The 19,865-nt window shown below is 44.1% G+C and overlaps 1 protein-coding gene across 4 annotated transcripts in view; it reads right to left on the bottom strand.

The window, feature by feature from the left end:
- Window positions 1-19,865, bottom strand: part of tulp4a (TUB like protein 4a) — a 560,980-nt gene that overhangs the window by 143,478 nt on the left and 397,637 nt on the right. For all 4 annotated transcript variants that reach the window (XM_068044726.1, XM_068044727.1, XM_068044728.1 and 1 more), the window contains one exon: window positions 13,469-13,703. In XM_068044726.1, coding sequence (XP_067900827.1) covers window positions 13,469-13,703 — 235 coding nt within the window. The remainder of the gene's footprint in view (window positions 1-13,468; window positions 13,704-19,865) is intronic.

Below are 19,865 nucleotides of genomic sequence, written 5' to 3'. Positions count from 1 at the left end.
AGGAGGAACCTTAGAGGAGGTTTGGACCAGTGGGCTGGGGAAGAGAGGGAAGTGCTGAGGTAGCTGAAATAGATGATCTCAAGTTTAGTGATGAAGAAGTCCATGAACTCCTTGGACCTGTGGAGGCGAGGGTGGAGGAGGCATGGGAGAAGGGTATAAGAAGACAACTTGCAGTAGAGAAAAGAAGCCAAGTTCCAAGAATAGAGCATAATCCAGGCCCCAGGCATTTGATAGGCATGATGGAGAAAATTTGTGAAGAATTTTTATGGTGAGTTTATATATTAACCTATGTTCAGTTGAATATAATGTTGGCGAACCTCTCAGAATTGAACATAGCAACAAAGTCATTGCAAAAATTGAGGAATTTGATTGATTGGTTTGTTCTGTAGGATTTCCTTGTTTTTGGTTATCAGCAATAGCTTTTCCTGAATAAAAACAGAAATTGCTGGAAATTCTCAGCAGGTCAGGCAGCATCTGTGGAGAGAGAAGCAGAGATAACGTTTCAGGTCAAAGAACAAAGAAAATTACAGCACAGGAACAGGCCCTTCGGCCCTCCAAGCCTGCGCCGATCCAGATCCTCTATCTAAACCTGTCGCCTATTTTCTAAGGGTCTGTATCTCTTTGCTTCCTGCCCATTCATGTATCTGTCTAGATACATCTTAAAAGACGCTATCGTGCCCGCATCTACCACCTCCGCTGGCAACGCGTTCCAGGCACCCACCACCCTCTGCGTAAAGAACTTTCCACGCATATCCCCCCTAAACTTTTCCCCTCTCACTTTGAACTCGTGACCCCTAGTAATTGAATCCCCCACTCTGGGAAAAAGCTTCTTGCTATCCACCCTGTCTATACCTCTCGTGATTTTGTACACCTCAATCAGGTCCCCCCTCAACCTCTGTCTTTCTAATGAAAATAATCCTAATCTACTCAACCTCTCTTCATAGCTAACACCCCCCATACCAGGCAACATCCTGGTGAACCTCCTCTGCATCCTCTCCAAAGCATCTACATCCTTTTGGTAATGTGGCGACCAGAACTGCACGCAGTATTCCAAATGTGGCTGAACCAAAGTCTTATACAACTGTAACCTTTCAATCAGAACTGGCAAAGGCCAGAAAAGAATTCAGTTTTAAGCAAGTGAAGTAGGTGGTGGGGGGGGGGGGGGTGGTGGTGGTGGTTGGAGGCGTTGGTGGGAGGAGAACAAAAGGGAAGGTCTATGATCGGGTAGAGAGCAGGAGAGATTAAATAACAAAGCTGTCATGGGACAAAGGCAAAGAGTATGTGAATGCTTGTGTTGAAAATCAAAGCATGAGACCAGAGACAGTGTTAATGGCAAAGTAATGAGCAGCTCTGTGCACCTGAACAACAGGCGCAAGGTTAAAAAATAAAATAATTTAAAAAAAGGAAAATATAATAAAAGGCCAGTCATGCTCTGCAATTGTTGAAGGACGATGTAAGTGTAGAGATTAGGGAGGGGGATTGTGATAAACTTGAACAAATTAGCATTGAAAGGGAGGAGGTATGGAGGTATTAGCAGTTTTAGCTGGCTTAAAAGTGGACAAATTCCCAGGCCCAGATGAGATGTATCCCAGGCTGCTATGTGAGGTAAGGGAGGAGATTGCAGGGGCTCTGACACAAATTTTCAAATCCTCTCTGGCCACAGGTGAACTGCCAGAGGATTGGAGGACCATGACTGTGGTACCATTATTCAAGAAGGGTAGTAGGGATAAACCAGGTAATTACAGGCCAGTGAGTCTAACATCAGTGGTAGGGAAACAATGGGCGGCACAGTGGCGCAGTGATTAGCACCGCAGCCTCACAGCTCCAGGGACCCGGGTTCAATTCTGGGTACTGCCTGTGCGGAGTTTGCAAGTTCTCCCTGTAACCGTGTGGGTTTTCGCTGGGTGCTCTGGTTTCCTCCCACCGCCAAAGACTTGCAGGTGATAGGTAAATTGGCCATTGTAAATCGCCCCTAGTGTAGGTAGGTGGTAGGAATATGGGATTACTGTAGGGTTAGTATAAATGGGTGGTTGATGGTTGGCACAGACTCGGTGGGCCGAAGGGCCTGTTTCAGTGCTGTATCTCTAAAAAAATTGGAAAAAATTCTGAGGGACGGGATTAATCTCCACTTGGAGAGGCAGGGATTAATCAAGGATAGTCAGCTTGGCTTTGTCACGGAGAGATCATTTATTATATTTTTTATTTATTACGTCCAACAAATTGACTGAATTTTTCGAGGAGGTGACTAGGTGTGTAGATGAGGATAAAGCAGTTGATGTAGTCTACATGGACTTCAGTAAGGTTTTTGATAAGGTCCCGCGTGGGAGATTGGTTAAGAAGGTAAAAGCCCATGAGATCCAGGGCAATTTGGCAAATTGGATCCAAAATTAACTTAGTGGCAGGAAGCAGAGGGTGAAGGTCAAGGGTTGTTTTTGCAATTGGAAACCTGTGACCAGTGGTGTACCGCAGGGATCGGTGCTGGGACCCTTGCTCTTTGTAGTGTACATTAATGATTTAGACATGAATATAGGAGGTATGATCAGTAAGTTTGCAGATGACATGAAAATTGGTGGTGTTGTAAATAGTGAGGAGGAAAGCCTTAGATTACAGGACGATATAGATGGGCTGGTAAGATGGGCAGAGCAGTGGCAAATGGAACTTAATCCTGAGAAGTGTGAGGTGATGCATTTTGCGAGGACTATACGAGGATATAGGTTCTAAGTAGTAAACTAACAAGGCAAGGGAATATACAATGGATAGTAGGACCCTAGGAAGTACAGAGGGTCAGAGGGATCTTGGTGTACTTGTCCATAGATCACTGAAGGCAGCAGCACAAGTAGATAAGGTGGTTAGGAAGACATATGGGATACTTGCCTTTATTAGCTGAGACACAGAATATATGAGCAGGCAGGTTATGATGGAGCTGTATAAAATGCTAGTTAGGCCACAGCTGGAGTACTGTGTACAGTTCTGGTTGCCACACTATAGGAAGGATGTGATCGCAATGGAGAGGGTGCAGAGGCAATTCACCAGGATGTTGCCTGGGCTGGAGCATTTCAGCTATGAAGAAAGACTGGATAGGCTAGGGTTGTTTTTCTTAGAGCAGAGAAGGTTGAGGGGGGGACCTGATTGAGGTATACAAAATTATGAGGGGCATAGATAGGGTAGATAGGAAGAAACTTTTTCCCTTAGCGGAGGGGTCAATAACCAGTGGGAATAGATTTAAGGTAAGGGGCAGGAGGTTTAGAGGGGATTTGAGGAAAACTTTTTTCATCCAGAGGGTGATTGGAATCTGGAAAACCCTGCCTGAAGGGGTGGTAGAGCCAGGAACCCTCACAACACTTAAGAAGTAAATCAGAATTCGCAAGAGACTTCAGGACCGGGTCAGTGGGGAGAGTCACAGTGATCCAGAGACAATGAACAGAAGAAAATCAATCATTTAACTTTTTATATACTTGGGTCAAGTGCTGGAAAATGGGATTAAAATAGATAGGCTTGAAGGCTGAAGGGCCTGTTTCTGTGCTGTATAACTCTATGACTCTAACTCAAGGTTGAGCCCACAAGTGGCGGCACAGTGGCGCAGTGGTTAGCACCGCAGCCTCACAGCTCCAGCGACCCAGGTTCAAATCTGGGTACTGCCTGTGCGGATTTTGCAAGTTCTCCCTGTGTCTGCGTGGGTTTTTGCCGGGTGCTCCGGTTTCCTCCCACAGCCAAAAGACTTGCAGGTTGATAGGTAAATTGGCCATTATAAATTGCCCCTAGTATAGGTAGGTGGTAGGGGAAGGTGGGGATGTGGTAGGAATATGGGATTAGTGTAGGATTAGTATAAATGGGTGGTTGATGGTCGGCACAGACTCGGTGGGCCGAAGGACCTGTTTCAGTGCTGTATCTCTAAATAAATAAAAAATAAAAGGCTGTAGAGTGCCTAATCAAAAGATCAGGTGCTGCTCCTCGAGCTTGTGTTGATGTTCACTGGAACACTGCAGCAGCGAAGGACAGAAATGTGGCCGTGAAAACAGGGGAGTGTGTTGAAATGGCAAGCAACCGAAAACTCGGGGTCATGTTTTCGACTGAGCGGAGGTGTTCAGCAAAGCGCTTACCCAATCTGCGTTTGGTCTCCCCAGTGTTGAGGTGACTGCATTGTGAGCAGCGAATACAGTATACTAACTTGAAGGAATTACAAGTAAATTGCTGTTTCACCTGGAAGGAGTGTTTGGGGCCTTGGATGGTGAGGAGAGAGGAGGTAAAAGGAAAGGTGCAGTGGAAAGGGGACGAGGTGTCGGGGGTGATGGATGAGTGGACCAGGGTGTTGCGGAGGGAACAATCCCTTTGGAATGCTGACGGGAAGGGGAAGGGAAGATGTGTTTGTTGGTGGCATCACGCTAAAGGTGGCGAAAATGGCTGAGGATGATCCTTTGGATATAGCGGCTGGTGGGGTGGAAAGTGAGGACAAGGGGAACCCTGTCACGGTTCTGGGAGGAAGGGGAAGGGTTGAGGGCAGAAGTGCAGGAAATAGGTCGGACACGGTCGAGGGCCCTGTCAACACAGTGGGGGTGGAATCCTCGGTTGAGGGAAAAGGAAGACAAGTCAGAAGTGCTGTTGTGGAAAGTGGCATCATCAGACCACTCTGGGAAACAGAGTGTGAGGAAGTGTACTCAAGGTAGCCGTGGGAGTCAGCAGGCTTATAATGAATATTAGTGGACAGCTTATCCCCAGAGATGGAGACAGAGAAGTCGAGGAAGGGAAGGGAAGTGTCGAATGACGGAGGTGGAGGGGCGACATGATAGAGGTTTGCAAAGTTATGAGTGGCATGGGCAGAGTGGATAGTCAGAAGCTTTTTCCCAGGGTGGAAGAGTCAGTTACTAGGGGACATAGGTTTAAGGTGTGAGGGGCAAAGTTTAGAGGGAATGTGTGAGGCAAGTTTTTTTACACAGAGGGTGGTGAGTGCCTGGAACTTGCTGCTGGGGGATGTGGTGGAAGCAGGTATGATAGCGACGTTTAAGAGACATCTTGACAAATACATGAATAGGTTGGGAATAGAAGGATACGGTCCCCAGAAGTGCAGAAGGTTTTGTTTTAGATAGGCATCAAGATCGGTGCAGGCTTGGAGGGCCGAATGGCCTGTTCCTGTGCTGTACCATTCTTTGTTCTTTTATAGACCATGTAAAGGTGAGAGAAGGGTGGAAATTGGAAGCAAAGTTGATGAGGTTTTCCAGTTCGGGCACTAACTGGAAGCAGCACTGATACAGCCATCAATGTGCCAGAAAAAGAGGTGAGGAAGGGGGCCTGAGTAGGACTGGAACAAGGAATGTTCGACATATCCCACAAAAAGACAGGCATAACTAGGATGCGTCTGGGTACCGATAGCAACACCTTTTATTTGAAGGACGTGAGTGGAGTTGAAGGAGAAGTTGTTCAATGTCAGAACAAGTTCAGCCAGGTGGAGGAGGGTGGTGGTGGATGGGGACTGGTTGGGCCTCTATTCGAAGAAGCGGAGAGCCCTCAGACTGTCCAGGTTGGGGGGGTGGAGGTGCAGAGAGATTGGATGTCCATAATGAAGAGGAGGCAGTTAGGGTCAGGAAACTGGAAATTGTCAAAATGATGTAGGGCATCAGAAGAGTCACAGATGTAGTTGGGAAGAGACTGGACCAGGGGAGAAAAGATAGATTCAAGATAGGAAGAAATAAGTTCAGTGGAGCAGGAACACGCTGAAACGGTGGGTCTACCATGACAGTCCTGTTTGTGGATTTTGGGAAGGCGGTAGAAGCGGGCAGTCGGGGATGCTGGCCTACGATGTCGGAAGCTGTAAAGGGAAGATCTCTGGAGGAGATGAGATCAGTGACAGTCCTGGAGATGTTCGGTGGTGGGGTCATGATCCAGGGCAAGGTAGGAAGAAGTGTCTGAGAGTTGGCGCTCAGCCTCTGCAAGGTAGAGATCGGTATGCCAGACAACAACAGCACCACCCTTGTCAGCAAATTTGATCACAATGTTGGAGTTAGACCTGAGAGAACGGAGTGCAGCAAGTTTAGAGGGAGACAGGTTAGAGTGAACGAGGGGAGCAGAGAAATTGAGACGGCTGATGTCATGCCGACAGTTCTTGATGAAAAGATCAAAGGTGGGTAACAGGCCAGAGGGTGAGGTCCAGATGGAGGGAGAATACTGGAGGCAGGTGAAAGGGTCCGCTGGTCGGGGGGAGGACTCCTGGTCAAAGAAGTGATCCCAGAGGCAAAGACGATGGAAGAAGAGCTTAACGTCATGCTGAGTGCGAAATACATTGAGGTGGGGGCGTAAGGGGATAAAACCGAGTCCTTTGTTAAGTACAGATCGTTCAGCATCAGAGATGGCATGGTCAGAGGGTATTGTGAACAAACAGCAAGGGGTCAGATTCGGAGAAGGGATGGAGTCAGAGGGAAGTGAAGGGGAAGAAGGATCTGGAGGGACATTGGTACCCATGAGCTGCTGGAGCTTGAGTTCCTTAACACCTGAAAGGAAGAGATAAAAAAAAGTTTGTTAATGCGTTGGATAAGATGAAGGATGAAATGAAACTGTGGAGCAGAACAGCTTTGAGATAAGGTGAGGCGGTGCTTCTGGAGAGAGAGGTCAAGTGTGTACATGTGGTAGCGCATAGCACTGAGTGCGGATCTCAAGATGCGGCGAGAAGATGGAACTTCAATTGGAATCCATGTGAAATAAGTCGGAGCCAGAGACAGTCGCTGAGGAAGGAGATGTGGCCGTGAAAACGAGTCTTGGTAAACACCTTATCAAACACCAGGAGGGAAACAGAAAGCAATGAAGGTGAACAAGATAAAAGAGAGAAACGGAAATCCTATCAGAGATGTCACTATCCTGTCTTTTTATTCTCCAGGAAATATGTGGTGTGTCTTTAAGACAACAAAGCAGCTGTACTGCTTTAAGAACGAGCAAGCCGCAGGAGTTAGAGAAAGTGCATTTTGTTTGCTGTTAGATACAAACATACAGAGGGGGAACCAACCAGCTTCAAAGAATGCATCCTGGTTACCCGGCAACAGACATTCAGGGACCCAGGACCGGATATACAATGTTGTAATTATGTTTCAAACAGGCTTTTTAGTTGAGACAGTCTATTCCAACACAGAAACAGAGAGACAGCTGTGTGTTAGCACCTGAAAGGAGAAAAAGACCATTTAAACTGAAGGGAGAGAATTTAGTCTGTTTATTTATTATTATCTCTCAAAATTCTAAAAAAAGTCAAGCCAAAAACAGAGATCTCTGATAATTTAAACTGAAGGAAGGGAAGTTAGATTGTGACAATCTTTTATCCCTAAAAAACTCTAAGGTCAGATTGATTCTATTGAAAGTGTTTGCAAGTTGTTAATTGTTGATCTACTGCGGTAATCGCTGGAGAAGGAAAGCATCACTTACTGCTGGAATTAGACTACGGACTGTTCTACTGTTGAAGAACCTTTTTCTCCCGTCATCGGACAGCTGTGAGGACTTCAAGCAAAATTGGACTGTAAATTTGCAAGGACTCTAATTTTTCTATTTTAAATGTTATTTATGTCTTAGTAGTGTTTAAGAATTTAGTTTTTCTAATTAAACAGTTAATTTATTGATTCGAAGTCACCTGGTTTGGTTAGCCTCATTCGGGGGTTAATAGATCATACAATTTGGCTGGGTCTTTCTTTAATTTGGAAATTTTTAAATGATATGTTAGGCGATCTGTGGAGGGACGGGATTGAATTAACAGTGCGTTTCTCCCACCACAACCAGAATCGTATATATTGATTGGGGGCTTTGACTGGAGCGGTCGGTCGTAACATATTAATTGGGGGCTCGCTCGAGATTTGAATCATATATTAATTGGGTTTCTTGGGATTTGGATCATATCTTAATTGGGGGTTCGCTCACAGTTGAATCACATTTAATTCGGTGGCTCATGTCTGGGATCAGAATCAGACTAGTTTGGAGGGCTCGCAATTTGGAGTCATAGTAATTACTCGTATCTGGGATAACATATTTAAATTGGAGTTTTGTGTTTGGTATCATATTTAATTTCTTTCGAATCTGGGATTATATCAATTGGAAACTCGATTGTTGGGATCTAAATCTAACGCCAATTACAAAGAAATAAATGAACCAGGTCTCTTGTATAATAAGGTACAGTCTATACCACTGTAATGGCATTAGTGGTTGTAACAGAGTTTTTGGGAAAGCAGAATGTTTCCCTGAGTGACTTGATAACTTTAACTAAGAACAAATTAAAAGAATTGGCAGCGAAATTGGGGTTGGAATTGAAGTCAGGTGCCAAAAAAGCAGGGATAATTGACATAATAGTCAGACATCTGGAATTAGTAGATGATGATGATAAAGATGAAGGGCAATACGAGGAGCAAGAAAGGGAATACGAGAGACAAGAGGGTAGTAGGTCCAAGAGTAATGCAGTGGAATTGGCTAGGATTCAGTTAGAAATGATAAAACTGGAGATTCAACAGGGGAAAAAAAGCAATAGCATTAAGAAAACTTGGATTGGAAAAACAGGAAAGGGAGAAAGAGAGAGCATTTCAGAGAGAAAGTGAAAGAGAAGAGGGAATTTAAGATAAAAGAGATGGAACTAAGACAAAGGGGTAGTCTTAAATCCAGGGAAAATTTGGGTCAGGAAGAATCTGAGTTTAGATCTGGACCCAGCGAGAAGTTGTTTAAATTTATACAGGCTCTTCCTAAGTTCGAGGAAAGGGACTCAGAGGCATTTTTCATATCTTTTGAAAAAATAGCCAACCAGATGAAATGGCCAAAAGAAAGCTGGACATAGCTTATTCAGGGCAGGCTGGTAGGCAGAGCTCATGAAGTTTATGCCATGCTTCCTAAAGAGGCTTCTGCAGATTATAAGATGGCAAAAAAGGCTATTCTAGCTGCGTATGAGTTAGTCCTTGAAGCTTACCGTCAGAAATTTAGGAACTTATGGAGATTGGCTGGGCAGACATAATTAGAATTTGGGAGAGTGAAGCAAATGAATTTTGACCATTGGATACGGGCATTCAAGATAGAAACCACAAAAGAGAACCTTTGAGAATTGAGTCTCTTAGAAGAGTTTATAAACTCCATTCCTTCAGTAGTGAGAACTCATATAGATAACCTGAAAGTTTTGAAAGCTAGGCAAGCAGCAGAGATTGCTGATGATTTTGAGCTTGTGAATAAGCCAACCTATTTTGTCCGTCACCCCCATAAACCCGAGAAGGATAGAAAGTGGGAGAGTGAAAGGAAGACAAGTAGCCGGGGACAAGAAGGAACAGCTGGGAATGCCTCAGGATTACCTCCTCAGGTCAGAAAGGAAGGTGCTGAGGGTAGAAGTGAGATTCGCAAGCCAAAATGTTATCATTGCAACAAAATGGGTCGTCTTTGTTCAGAGTGCTGGAAAATGCGAGGTAAACCCATAGGACTTGTTGGGGTACGCAAAGTTAGTGCAGAGGAAAAGACTCTGACTGAGAGTATAGCAGACCAGGCTATAGCTTTAACGACAGCTGTGAATGTGAAACCAGATACTAAAACTAAAACGAGTGTAGTGGTTAATAAAATACCTGAGAGTTATAGTGAATTTTTGTCAAAGCGGTGAGTAAGTCCGTATCCTGTAAGTGAGGCAGGAAAACCTATCATTATACTCAGGGACACAGGAGCAACCCAAACCACCTTGCTGGGGAATGATATGAGATTTCCACCAGAGAGTGCCTTGAACCCTAAAGTTTTAGTTAATGAAACTGGCGGGGTGTGTATACCGTACCTTTGTATAAAGTACACCTAGAAAGTGACTTAATATCTGGGATAGTTACTGTAGGTGTTGTCCACAGTTTACCAGTAAAGGGAATTGATCTACTCCTAGGAAATGATTTGGCAGGATCAAAAGTATCAGTTTCTCCTCTAGTTACAGAGGAACCAAGTGAAATTAAGGAAACAGAGCAATTACAGGAACAAGTCCCAGGAATATTTCCTGCGTGTGTAGTTACCTGAGCAATGACTAAACAGGATCTGTTGTTGGAGGTAAAAGGGGCACCACAAACAGATAGCCAGGCATCTGAAAACTTATTTGGGGATTTAGGTAATCCAAATGAGTTGTTTAACAGATCATCTATCATTGCAGCACAGCAAGCTGATCCAGAGATATACCGAATAGCAGAGACGGCTCTGTCAGAAGCTGAAGCGAAAGGAATTTCTGAAGGCTATTATATGGCAAATGGGGTTTTGAGGAGGAAATGGAGACCTGCCGACGAAGACTGGACAGTTGTTGAACAGATAGTGGTACCATCCAAATATCGACAAGGATTATTAATATTAGCACACGATATTCCTTTTGCAGAACATAGGGGAATTTGGAAAACCAAATCACACATAAACCAGGTCTTACAAAGGATGTGAGACAATTTTGTAGAACATGCCACACCTGTCAAATGGTGGGAAAACCACAACCTACCATAAAACCAGGGGATGAAGTATTAGTGTTGTTACCATCACTGGGAGAACCAATAAAAGCACGCTTCAGTGGTCCATATAGAGTGATCAAAAGAGTGGGTAAGGTAGATTGCTTGACTGACACCCCTGATTTCCAGAAGAAGAACCGGTTGTGTCACATTAATATGCTCAAACAATAATTACCGCAGGGAGGAGGATAAGCCAGTACAGGTATGTCAGGTAATCGGGACTGTTGAGAAGGAAAAGGATACTGAGGATGAGGCAGAAGCAGGTCTCGGAAATTCTCAGATTGAACCTCCAACTATACAATTAGCGAATGCAGAATGACTAGGAAAATTAAACAATATGCTTTAACACTTAGAGGCAAAACAGCGTGAAGTCCTAACCAGGGTTTTCACAATGTTTCAAAAAGTTTGTAGGGATAAACCAGGATGTACAACCTTAGCTACACATGATGTGGGTATAGGGGGAGCCATTCCTTTAAAACGACATCCTTGTTGCTTAGATCCAGATAGACAGGCCCAAGTGGAAGCAGAGGTACAATGCATGCTGAAGAGCAGCTGAGATGAACCTAGTCAGGACCGCTGGAATGCGCAGATGGTCTTGATGACTAAACCCGGTGGGTCAGCTCAAACTTGCATAGATTCTAGAAAAGTCACTGTGGTAAAGAAGGCAGATTCCTACCCAGATTTTCATTTAAAGGACTGTAAGGACATAGTGGGCATACAATGTGTCTTAAAGAGACAGATGTGTTGGAGGGATACTGTCAAATTACTTTGACACCCCATGGTAAGAAAAAAATCAGCTTCTGTTACACCAGACAGAGTTTTAAGCAAGCGAAGGGAGGGGGGCGGGTTTGGTGGGGAAGAGAACAAAAGGGAAGGTATGTGATAGGGCAGAGGGCATCAGAGATTAAATAACAAAGCTGTCATGAGACAAAGGCAAAGAGCGTGTCAATGCTTATGGTGAAAAACAAAGCATTAGTCCAGAGGAAGTGATAGCTTTTCCTACCTACCTGGTAGCAATTATTTATTTGTATTAACAGTGGTTATTTCAGTCAAATTTTGTATCAGCTATAAATACTTTACAAATTGGTCGATAACCAATTTTAAAACTTTTATAAGCACATAAACCCAAATGCGCTTCTGAATCATTGCTCACCCCCATTATATAAGCCTTTCAGTTTGGTAGGTTCAGTAATAAATTTTGGATTCCAAATCTTATGCATTTAACAAAGAATAAACATTTATTACGTGTGACGTGAGATGTGTGACCAGTGGTGTTCCACAGGGATCCGTGCTGGGACCACTGTTGTTTGTGATATGATTTGGAGGAAAGTATAGGAGGTCTGATTAGCAAGTTTGCAGACGACACTAAGATTGGTGGAGTAGCAGATAGTGAAGGGGACTGTCAGAGAATACAGCAGAATATAAATAGACTGGAGAGCTGGGCAGAGAAATGGCAGATGGAGTTCAATCAGGGCAAATGCGAGGTGATGCATTTTGGAAGATCCAATTCAAGATTGAACTATACAGTAAATGGAAAAGTCCTGGGGAAAATTGATGTGCAGAGAGATTTGGGTGTTCAGGTCCATTGTTCCCTGAAGGTGGCAACGCAGGTCAATAGAGTGGTCAAGAAGGCATACGGCATGCTTTCCTTCATCGGACGGGGTATTGAGTACAAAAATTGGCAGGTCATGTTACAGTTGTATAGGACTTTGGTTCGGCCACAGTTGGAATACTGCGTGCAGTTCTGGTCGCCACATTACCAAAAGGATGTGGATGCTTCGGAGAGGGTGCAGAGGAGGTTCACCAGGATGTTGCCTGGTATGGAGGGCGCTAGCTATGAAGGGAGGTTGAGTAGATTAGGATTATTTTCATTAGAAAGACGGAGGTTGAGGGAGGACCTGATTGAGGTGTACAAAATCATGAGAGGTATAGACAGGGTGGATAGCAAGAAGCTTTTTCCCAGAGTGGGGGTTTCAATTACAAGGGGACATGAGTTCAAAGTGAAAGGGGAAAAGTTTAGGGGGGAGATGCGTGGAAAGTTCTTTACGCAGAGGGTGGTGGGTGCATGGAACGCATTGCCAGCGGAGGTGGTAGACGCGGGCACGATAACGTCTTTTAAGATGTATCTAGACAGATACATGAATGGGCAGGAAGTAAAGAGATACAGACCCTTAGATAATAGGCGACAGGTTTAGATAGAGGATTTGGATCGGCGTAGGCTTGGAGGGCCGAAGGGCCTGTTCCTGTGCTGTAATTTTCTTTGTTCTTTGTTCCATTACAGCAAACAACTTATCATAACAATCACTAAAGTAATTTGTGCTCTGAGCAGCATTTTATCATTAGTCATTACAGCACAGGAGGAGGCCATTCAGCCCATTGATTCCATGCTGGCTCTCTGGAGAACAATCCAATCAGTCCCACTCACCCACTCTATCTCAACAGCCCCGCAAGTTTATTTCCTTCAAGTTCCCATCCAATTTCTTTTTGAAATCATTGATCTGCTTCCTCCACCCTCGTAGGCAGTGAGTTCCAAGCCATTACCATTAAAAATGTTCTTCCTCACATTCACCCTGTATCTCTTGCCTAAAACCTTAAATCTGTGTCCCCTAGTCCTTGTATCATCAGCCTGTGGGAACAGCTTTCCTTTGTCTACCTTATCTAAACCTGTCATAATCTTGTACACCTTGATCAAATCTCCTCTCAACCTCCTTTGCTTCAAGTACAACCACCCCAGCTTCTCCAATCTAACTTGCAGCTAAAATCCCTGGAACCATTCTGGTAAATTTCCTCTGCACCTTCTCAAGGACACTCACATCCTTCCCAAAATGCGGTGACCAGACCTGGGTACAATACTCTGCTGTGGCCAAACCAGAGCTTTACAAAGGTTCACATTAATTGCTGCTTTTGAACTCTATTTATGAAGTCCAAGATCCCATATGCTTTGCGTGTGAAGAGTACTGCAGAATATTATTCAATTCTAAATTTTTATGCATCAATTTTAAATTAAAAGCTGTTCATACCTGCTTTACCATCAGTTTTGGGGTCCATTATGACAAATTCTGGACGAAGCTTGCTTATTCGCCTTCCTTTTAAAATTGGCACTAGTCCACCCAAGTATTCCAGGTACAGAGTGTAGCATGGCCCCCCTACTTCTGGATCATCTTCAGTACGCTTCATGGTGCAGTGCAGTCTTTCGTTACCGGCTGTCGGGTAACTGACAAAATCCCGCATATTATTTGGGTCTGGGATGGGAGGCTAAACAAAGATACAAGCAGTGACTACTTAAATAATCAACTTAATTCATAAATATTATATTTCCATAACAGAAATAAGCTCTCCATACAACAAAGCCAAACAGAACTGATTCATTTTCTTCTTTGGTGAATATCATTCCACATTTGAAACCCAATGCCAATATCCAGTACTACATAAGGTGGATCTGTGAAGCACAATTCCCTCCAACCTGTTGCAACAATATACCTAACCAAGTGCCTGAAGAGTATTCTCAAGAAATCATTTTTAGCAGTTGACAAACGTGCAAGTTTCAAAAGACATTCAGTGCTCATTTCAGTGAATTACACAGCAACAAGAGTAGGCTAATCCAATTAAATTTCTCACTATGTTTTTCTACAGCATCTGAACAGTTCCAAATTAATGTTAATTTTACCAAATTTTTGACAGATTTCACTGTGGCTCCATGCCCACCAAGAAGTCAGTTAAAATTACCATAACTGGGCGGCACAGTGGCGCAGTGGTTAGCACCGCAGCCTCACAGCTCCAGGGACCCGGGTTCGATTCTGGGTACTGCCTGTGTGGAGTTTGCAAGTTCTCCCTGTGTCTGCGTGGGTTTTCGCCGGGTGCTCCGGTTTCCTCCCACATCCAAAGACTTGCAGGTGATAGGCAAATTGGCCGTTGTAAATTGCCCCCAGTGTAGGGAGGTGATAGGGAATATGGGATTACTGTAGGGTTAGTATAAATGGGTGGTTGTTGGTCGGCACAGACTCGGTGGGCCGAAGAGCCTGTTTCAGTGCTGTATCTCTAAATAAATAAAATAAAAATAAATTAAAAATAATTGCATTTTCATATAGAAGCCTTAAGATGAAACTCTTTCTTTCTTCTTATCAGGCTGAGCTACATTCAAATCCAGGTTCTAGAGGTGAAAGGACTACTTAGCAATCCATTGCAGTACCCTTTTTCCCATACTCTCTTCTGGAGCAAGAGGAGAATACTCTTTCTAACCACTTATTCTAATTTAAAATTCTATTTATTTTTTTGCATAACTAGACTAGGTACCTGATTTGACTTAAACTGGATACTATTTGACATGTGGTACATAGCACAAAAAATTAGTTGATATAGGCTTCTTCGAGCTACAGGCAGATTGCTTACGTGACTCCGTGTAGAGCAAACCCATTGAGAATTAGATAACAGACACTATTTTGTGTGGTCTTGCCCTTTCGGTCCACTCTGCTTCAAGCACAGTGTTGCTGTTTAAATCTGGCAAAATTTGCAACAAATTAAATGTAAAAATGCTCCCAAATATAAACCTAAATAGGGCAGGAACAAATGCCAAATTTTGGGAAAAAATTCAATCAGCCACATGTGAGCAGCCTTCAAATACTTGTGTCAGGGTGGGATCAGGTCAAAATGCAAATTCCAGCTTCAGCAGCATTATTCATTTAGACACAAATAGTCGTTTAGTAGTACAGAACTTGAGTATTGCTGAAAATAGAGACATGTTGTTGAAGCTTTTCGTCTTGCACTCATCAGGACAATCGCAAGAATAACCAATGTAAGGGAAAACAACAACTTATACTGCATGGGAAGAGAGTGCTGATTGGTTGGCAAGTGAACTCTGATTGTTAGAGGCGTTGCCATGTTTACGGTGACTGACAGTTAACTGCCAAGCTGTGTTTGAAATTTAAACCAGGCAGCTTGACTCTGATTGGTCAAGGCATTGCCCTGAGGATTGAACCAGCGAATGGCTGTCACTTATTTTGTTCAGCTGAAACAGGCGGAATGTTTGTAAATATTCTTTCTGTGTATTAATATATGTAACTTCCAGTAAGCGCAAATGTACCACACTGCGAGCCCTACTGACAATCTTAAATTGTTTGGGGCGGCACAGTGGCGCAGTGGTTAGCACCGCAGCCTCACAGCTCCAGTGACCCGGGTTCAATTCTGGCTACTGCCTGTGTGGAGTTTGCAAGTTCTCCCTGTGTCTGCGTGGGTTTTCTCCGGGTGCTCCGGTTTCCTCCCAGAGCCAAAAGACTTGCAGGTTGGTAGGTAAATTGGCCATTATAAATTGTCCCTAGTATGGGTAGGTGGTAGGGAAATATAGGGACAGGTGGGGATGTGGTAGGAATATGGGATTAGTGTAGGATTAGTATAAATGGGTGGTTGATGGTCGGCACAGACTCGGTGGGCCGAAGGGCCTGTTTCAGTGCTGTATCTCTAATCTAAGCTAAACTAAACTAAACTAATGGAGGAATTTGAAAACAAGGATGAGAATTTAAAATCAACACGTTGTTTGACCGGGAACCAATGTCGGTCAGCGAGCACAGGGGTGATAGGTGAATGGGACTTGGTGTGAGTTAAGACATGGCAGCAGGGCTTTGGATGAGATCAAGTTTACGGAGGGTACAATGTGAGCGATCAGCCAGGAGCAGTCAAGTCCAGAGGTAACAAAGGCATGAATAAGGGTTCCAGCAACCGATCAGCTAAGACAAAGGCGAAGTCGGGCGAAGTTATGGAATTGGAAATAGGTGGTCTTAGCGATAGCCCAAATTTGCAGTCAGAAGCTCATCTTGAAGTATGACACCAAGATTGTGAACAGCCTGGCTTTGTCTCAGATGTTGCCAGGGAGTGGGATGGAGTAGATAGCTTGGGAATGGAGCTTGCAGTGGGGACTGAAAACAATGGCTTCAGTCTTCGCAATATCTAATAATAGACTTTCAGGTGACTATTCTCCGGTCTTAGATGTAGGACTTGCTTCAAAGTTGGTTGGTACCAGCTCCTTGCACTGGGGTCTAGATGCTAAAGCAGGAAAGTGGACCACTTTGGACAACACTTTACTAGTTCTCTGCTTGGTACTGGTTAATTGTTTGTCCTGTTTTCAGAACTGGACAACAGGCGTCGAACGATTGAGGTTCCAACACCTCCACAATAAGAAAGCAAGATTAAGCCTATGTAGTTCAGGTGTTACGACCAAGGTGGGAGGAGTGATTATGGAAAGATGTAGGAGCAACAGGGTGGTGGTGATAGGAGATTTTAATTTTCCCAACATTGACTGGGATTCGCTTAATGTTAGAGGTCCAGATGGAGCAGAATTTGTAAGGAGCATCCAGGAGGGTTTTCTAGAGCAGTATGTAAATAGTCCAACTCGGGAAGGGGCCATACTGGACCTGGTGTTGGGGAATGAGCCCGGCCAGGTTGTTGAAGTTTCAGTAGGGGACTACTTTGGGAATAGTGATCACAATTCCGTAAGCTTTAAAATACTCATGGACAAAGACGAGAGTGGTCCTAAAGGAAGAGTGCTAAATTGGGGGAAGGCCAACTATACCAAAATTCGGCAGGAGCTGGGAAATGTAGATTGGGAGCAGCTGTTTGAAGGTAAATCCACATGTGATATGTGGGAGGCTTTTAAAGAGAGGTTGATTAGCGTGCAGGAGAGACATGTTCCTGTGAAAATGAGGGATAGAAATGGCAAGATTAGGGAACCATGGATGACAGGTGAAATTGTGAGACTAGCTAAGAGGAAAAAGGAAGCATACATAAGGTCTAGGCGGCTGATGAAAGACGAAGCTTTGAAAGAATATAGGGAATGTAGGACCAATCTGAAACGAGGAATTAAGAGGGCTAAAAGGGGTCATGAAATATCTTTAGCAAACAGGGTTAAGGAAAATCCCAAAGCCTTTTATTCATATATAAGGAGAAAGAGGGTAACTAGAGAAAGGATTGGCCCACTCAAGGACAAAGGAGGAAAGTTATGCGTGGAGTCAGAGAAAATGGGTGAGATTCTAAACGAGTACTTTGCATCGGTATTCACCGAGGAGAGGGACATGAAGGATGTTGAGGTTAGGAACAGATGTTTGATTACTCTAGGTCAAGTCGGCATAAGGAGGGAGGAAGTGTTGGGTATTCTAAAGGGCATTAAGGTGGACAAGTCCCCAGGTCCGGATGGGATCTATCCCAGGTTACTGAGGGAAGCGAGAGAGGAAGTAGCTGGGGCCTTAACAGATATCTTTGCAGCATCCTTAAACACGGGTGAGGTCCCGGAGGACTGGAGAATTGCTAATGTTGTCCCCTTGTTTAAGAAGGGTAGCAGGGATAAGCCAGGTAATTATAGACCGGTGAGCCTGACGTCAGTGGTAGGGAAGCTGCTGGAGAAGATACTGAGGGATAGGATCTATTCCCATCTGGAAGAAAATGGGCTCATCAGCGATAGGCAACATGGTTTTGTGCAGGGAAGGTCATGTCTTACCAACTTAATAGAATTCTTTGAGGAAGTGACAAAGTTGATTGATGATGGAAGGGCTGTCGATGTCATATACATGGACTTCAGTAAGGCGTTTGATAAGGTTCCCCATGGCAGGCTGATGGAGAAAGTGAAGGCGCATGGGGTCCAAGGTGTACTAGCTAGATGGATAAAGAACTGGCTGGGCAACAGGAGACAGAGAGTAGCAGTAGAAGGGAGTTTCTCAAAATGGAGACGTGTGACCAGTCGTGTTCCACAGGGATCCGTGCTGGGACCACTGTTGTTTGTGATATACATTAATGATTTGGAGGAAAGTATAGGTGGACTGATTAGCAAATTTGCAGACGACACTAAGATTGGTGGAGTAGCAGATAGTGAAGGGGACTGTCAGAGAATACAGCAGAATATAGATAGATTGGAGAGTTGGGCAGAGAAATGGCAGATGGAGTTCAATCAGGGCAAATGCGAGGTGATGCATTTTGGAAGATCCAATTCAAGAGTGAACTATACAGTAAATGGAAAAGTCCTGGGGAAAATTGATGTCCAGAGAGATTTGGGTGTTCAGGTCCACTGTTCCCTGAAGGTGGCAACGCAGGTAAATAGAGTGGTCAAGAAGGCATACGGCATGCTTTCCTTCATCGGACGGGGCATTGAGTACAAGAGTTGGCAGGTCATGTTACAGTTGTATAGGACTTTGGTTCGGCCACATTTGGAATACTGCGTACAGTTCTGGTCGCCACATTATCAAAAGGATGTGGATGCTTTGGAAAGGGTGCAGAGGAGGTTCACCAGGATGTTGCCTGGTATGGAGGGCGCTAGCTATGAAGAGAGGTTGAGTAGATTAGGATTATTTTCATTAGAAAGACGGAGGTTGAGGGGGGACCTGATTGAGGTGTACAAAATCATGAGAGGTATAGACAGGGTGGATAGCAAGAAGCTTTTTCCCAGAGTGGGGGTTTCAATCACTAGAGGACACGAGTTCAAAGTGAAAGGGGAAAAGTTTAGGGGGGATATGCGTGGAAAGTTCTTTACGCAGAGGGTGGTGGGCACCTGGAACGCATTGCCAGCGGAGGTGGTAGATGCGGGCACGATGGAGTCTTTTAAGATGTATCTAGACAGATACATGAATGGGCAGGAAGAAAAGAGATACAGAAGCTTAGAAAATAGGCGACATATTTAGAGAGAGGATCTGGATCGGCGCAGGCTTGGAGGGCCGAAGGGCCTGTTCCTGTGCTGTAATTATCTTTGTCTTTGTATCTTTGAGTGCACTGTCTTTTCTAATTCCAGTTCTCCACAGGTCACAGCATATATTTAAATGTTTACCCAGATACCGATACAGTCAACTCTACTCTTTATCGAAGAAAAAAATACACCAACCAAGTTTCTTTCATAAACAAAATTATCAGTTTATTACAAAAACAAGACTTATCCAGTAACGAAGCAAAGCATTAACACACAGATTGAAATATGAAAGTTCCCTTTTTAAATACCCCACACACATACACTGAAAAAAATAAAGAAATTCTCTCTGCAGAGGCCTTTTACAAAAAAAAGACAAAAAAAATACTTTGGCCAAATACTTGCTAATTCTTGAAGAAATAAAAGATATGCAAGGATGTCAGTTGTACCTTTTGGTCTGGTGTCCGAGGGTACAGGGAGACGGGTCACTGGGATCTTTACATAAGCAATTCTTTCTGGCGATGTCGAGAAAAAATCTGGTAGGCTTTCCAGGAGAAATGTGGCATCAGAGATTTCAGTTATCACACTCTGGATTCGCAGGCTTTTTTTCAAAGAGGTAGAGAAAGAAGAGCTAACACCCTGGATTTCTCAGGGTCTCTTACAGAGGTGCAGGACAGATGAGCAGGGGGGTTTCTTTTTCAACAGGCTACAAAACCAACTGCTTTTCAACACTGTCCACACCCCAACTGAACCAAAACAAT

Source organism: Heterodontus francisci, chromosome 13, assembly GCF_036365525.1.
Source record: "Heterodontus francisci isolate sHetFra1 chromosome 13, sHetFra1.hap1, whole genome shotgun sequence".
Lineage (NCBI taxonomy): Eukaryota > Metazoa > Chordata > Chondrichthyes > Heterodontiformes > Heterodontidae > Heterodontus > Heterodontus francisci.
The sequence above is the reverse complement of the archived record's forward strand: the minus strand, read 5'-3'. Positions and strand labels throughout refer to the sequence as shown.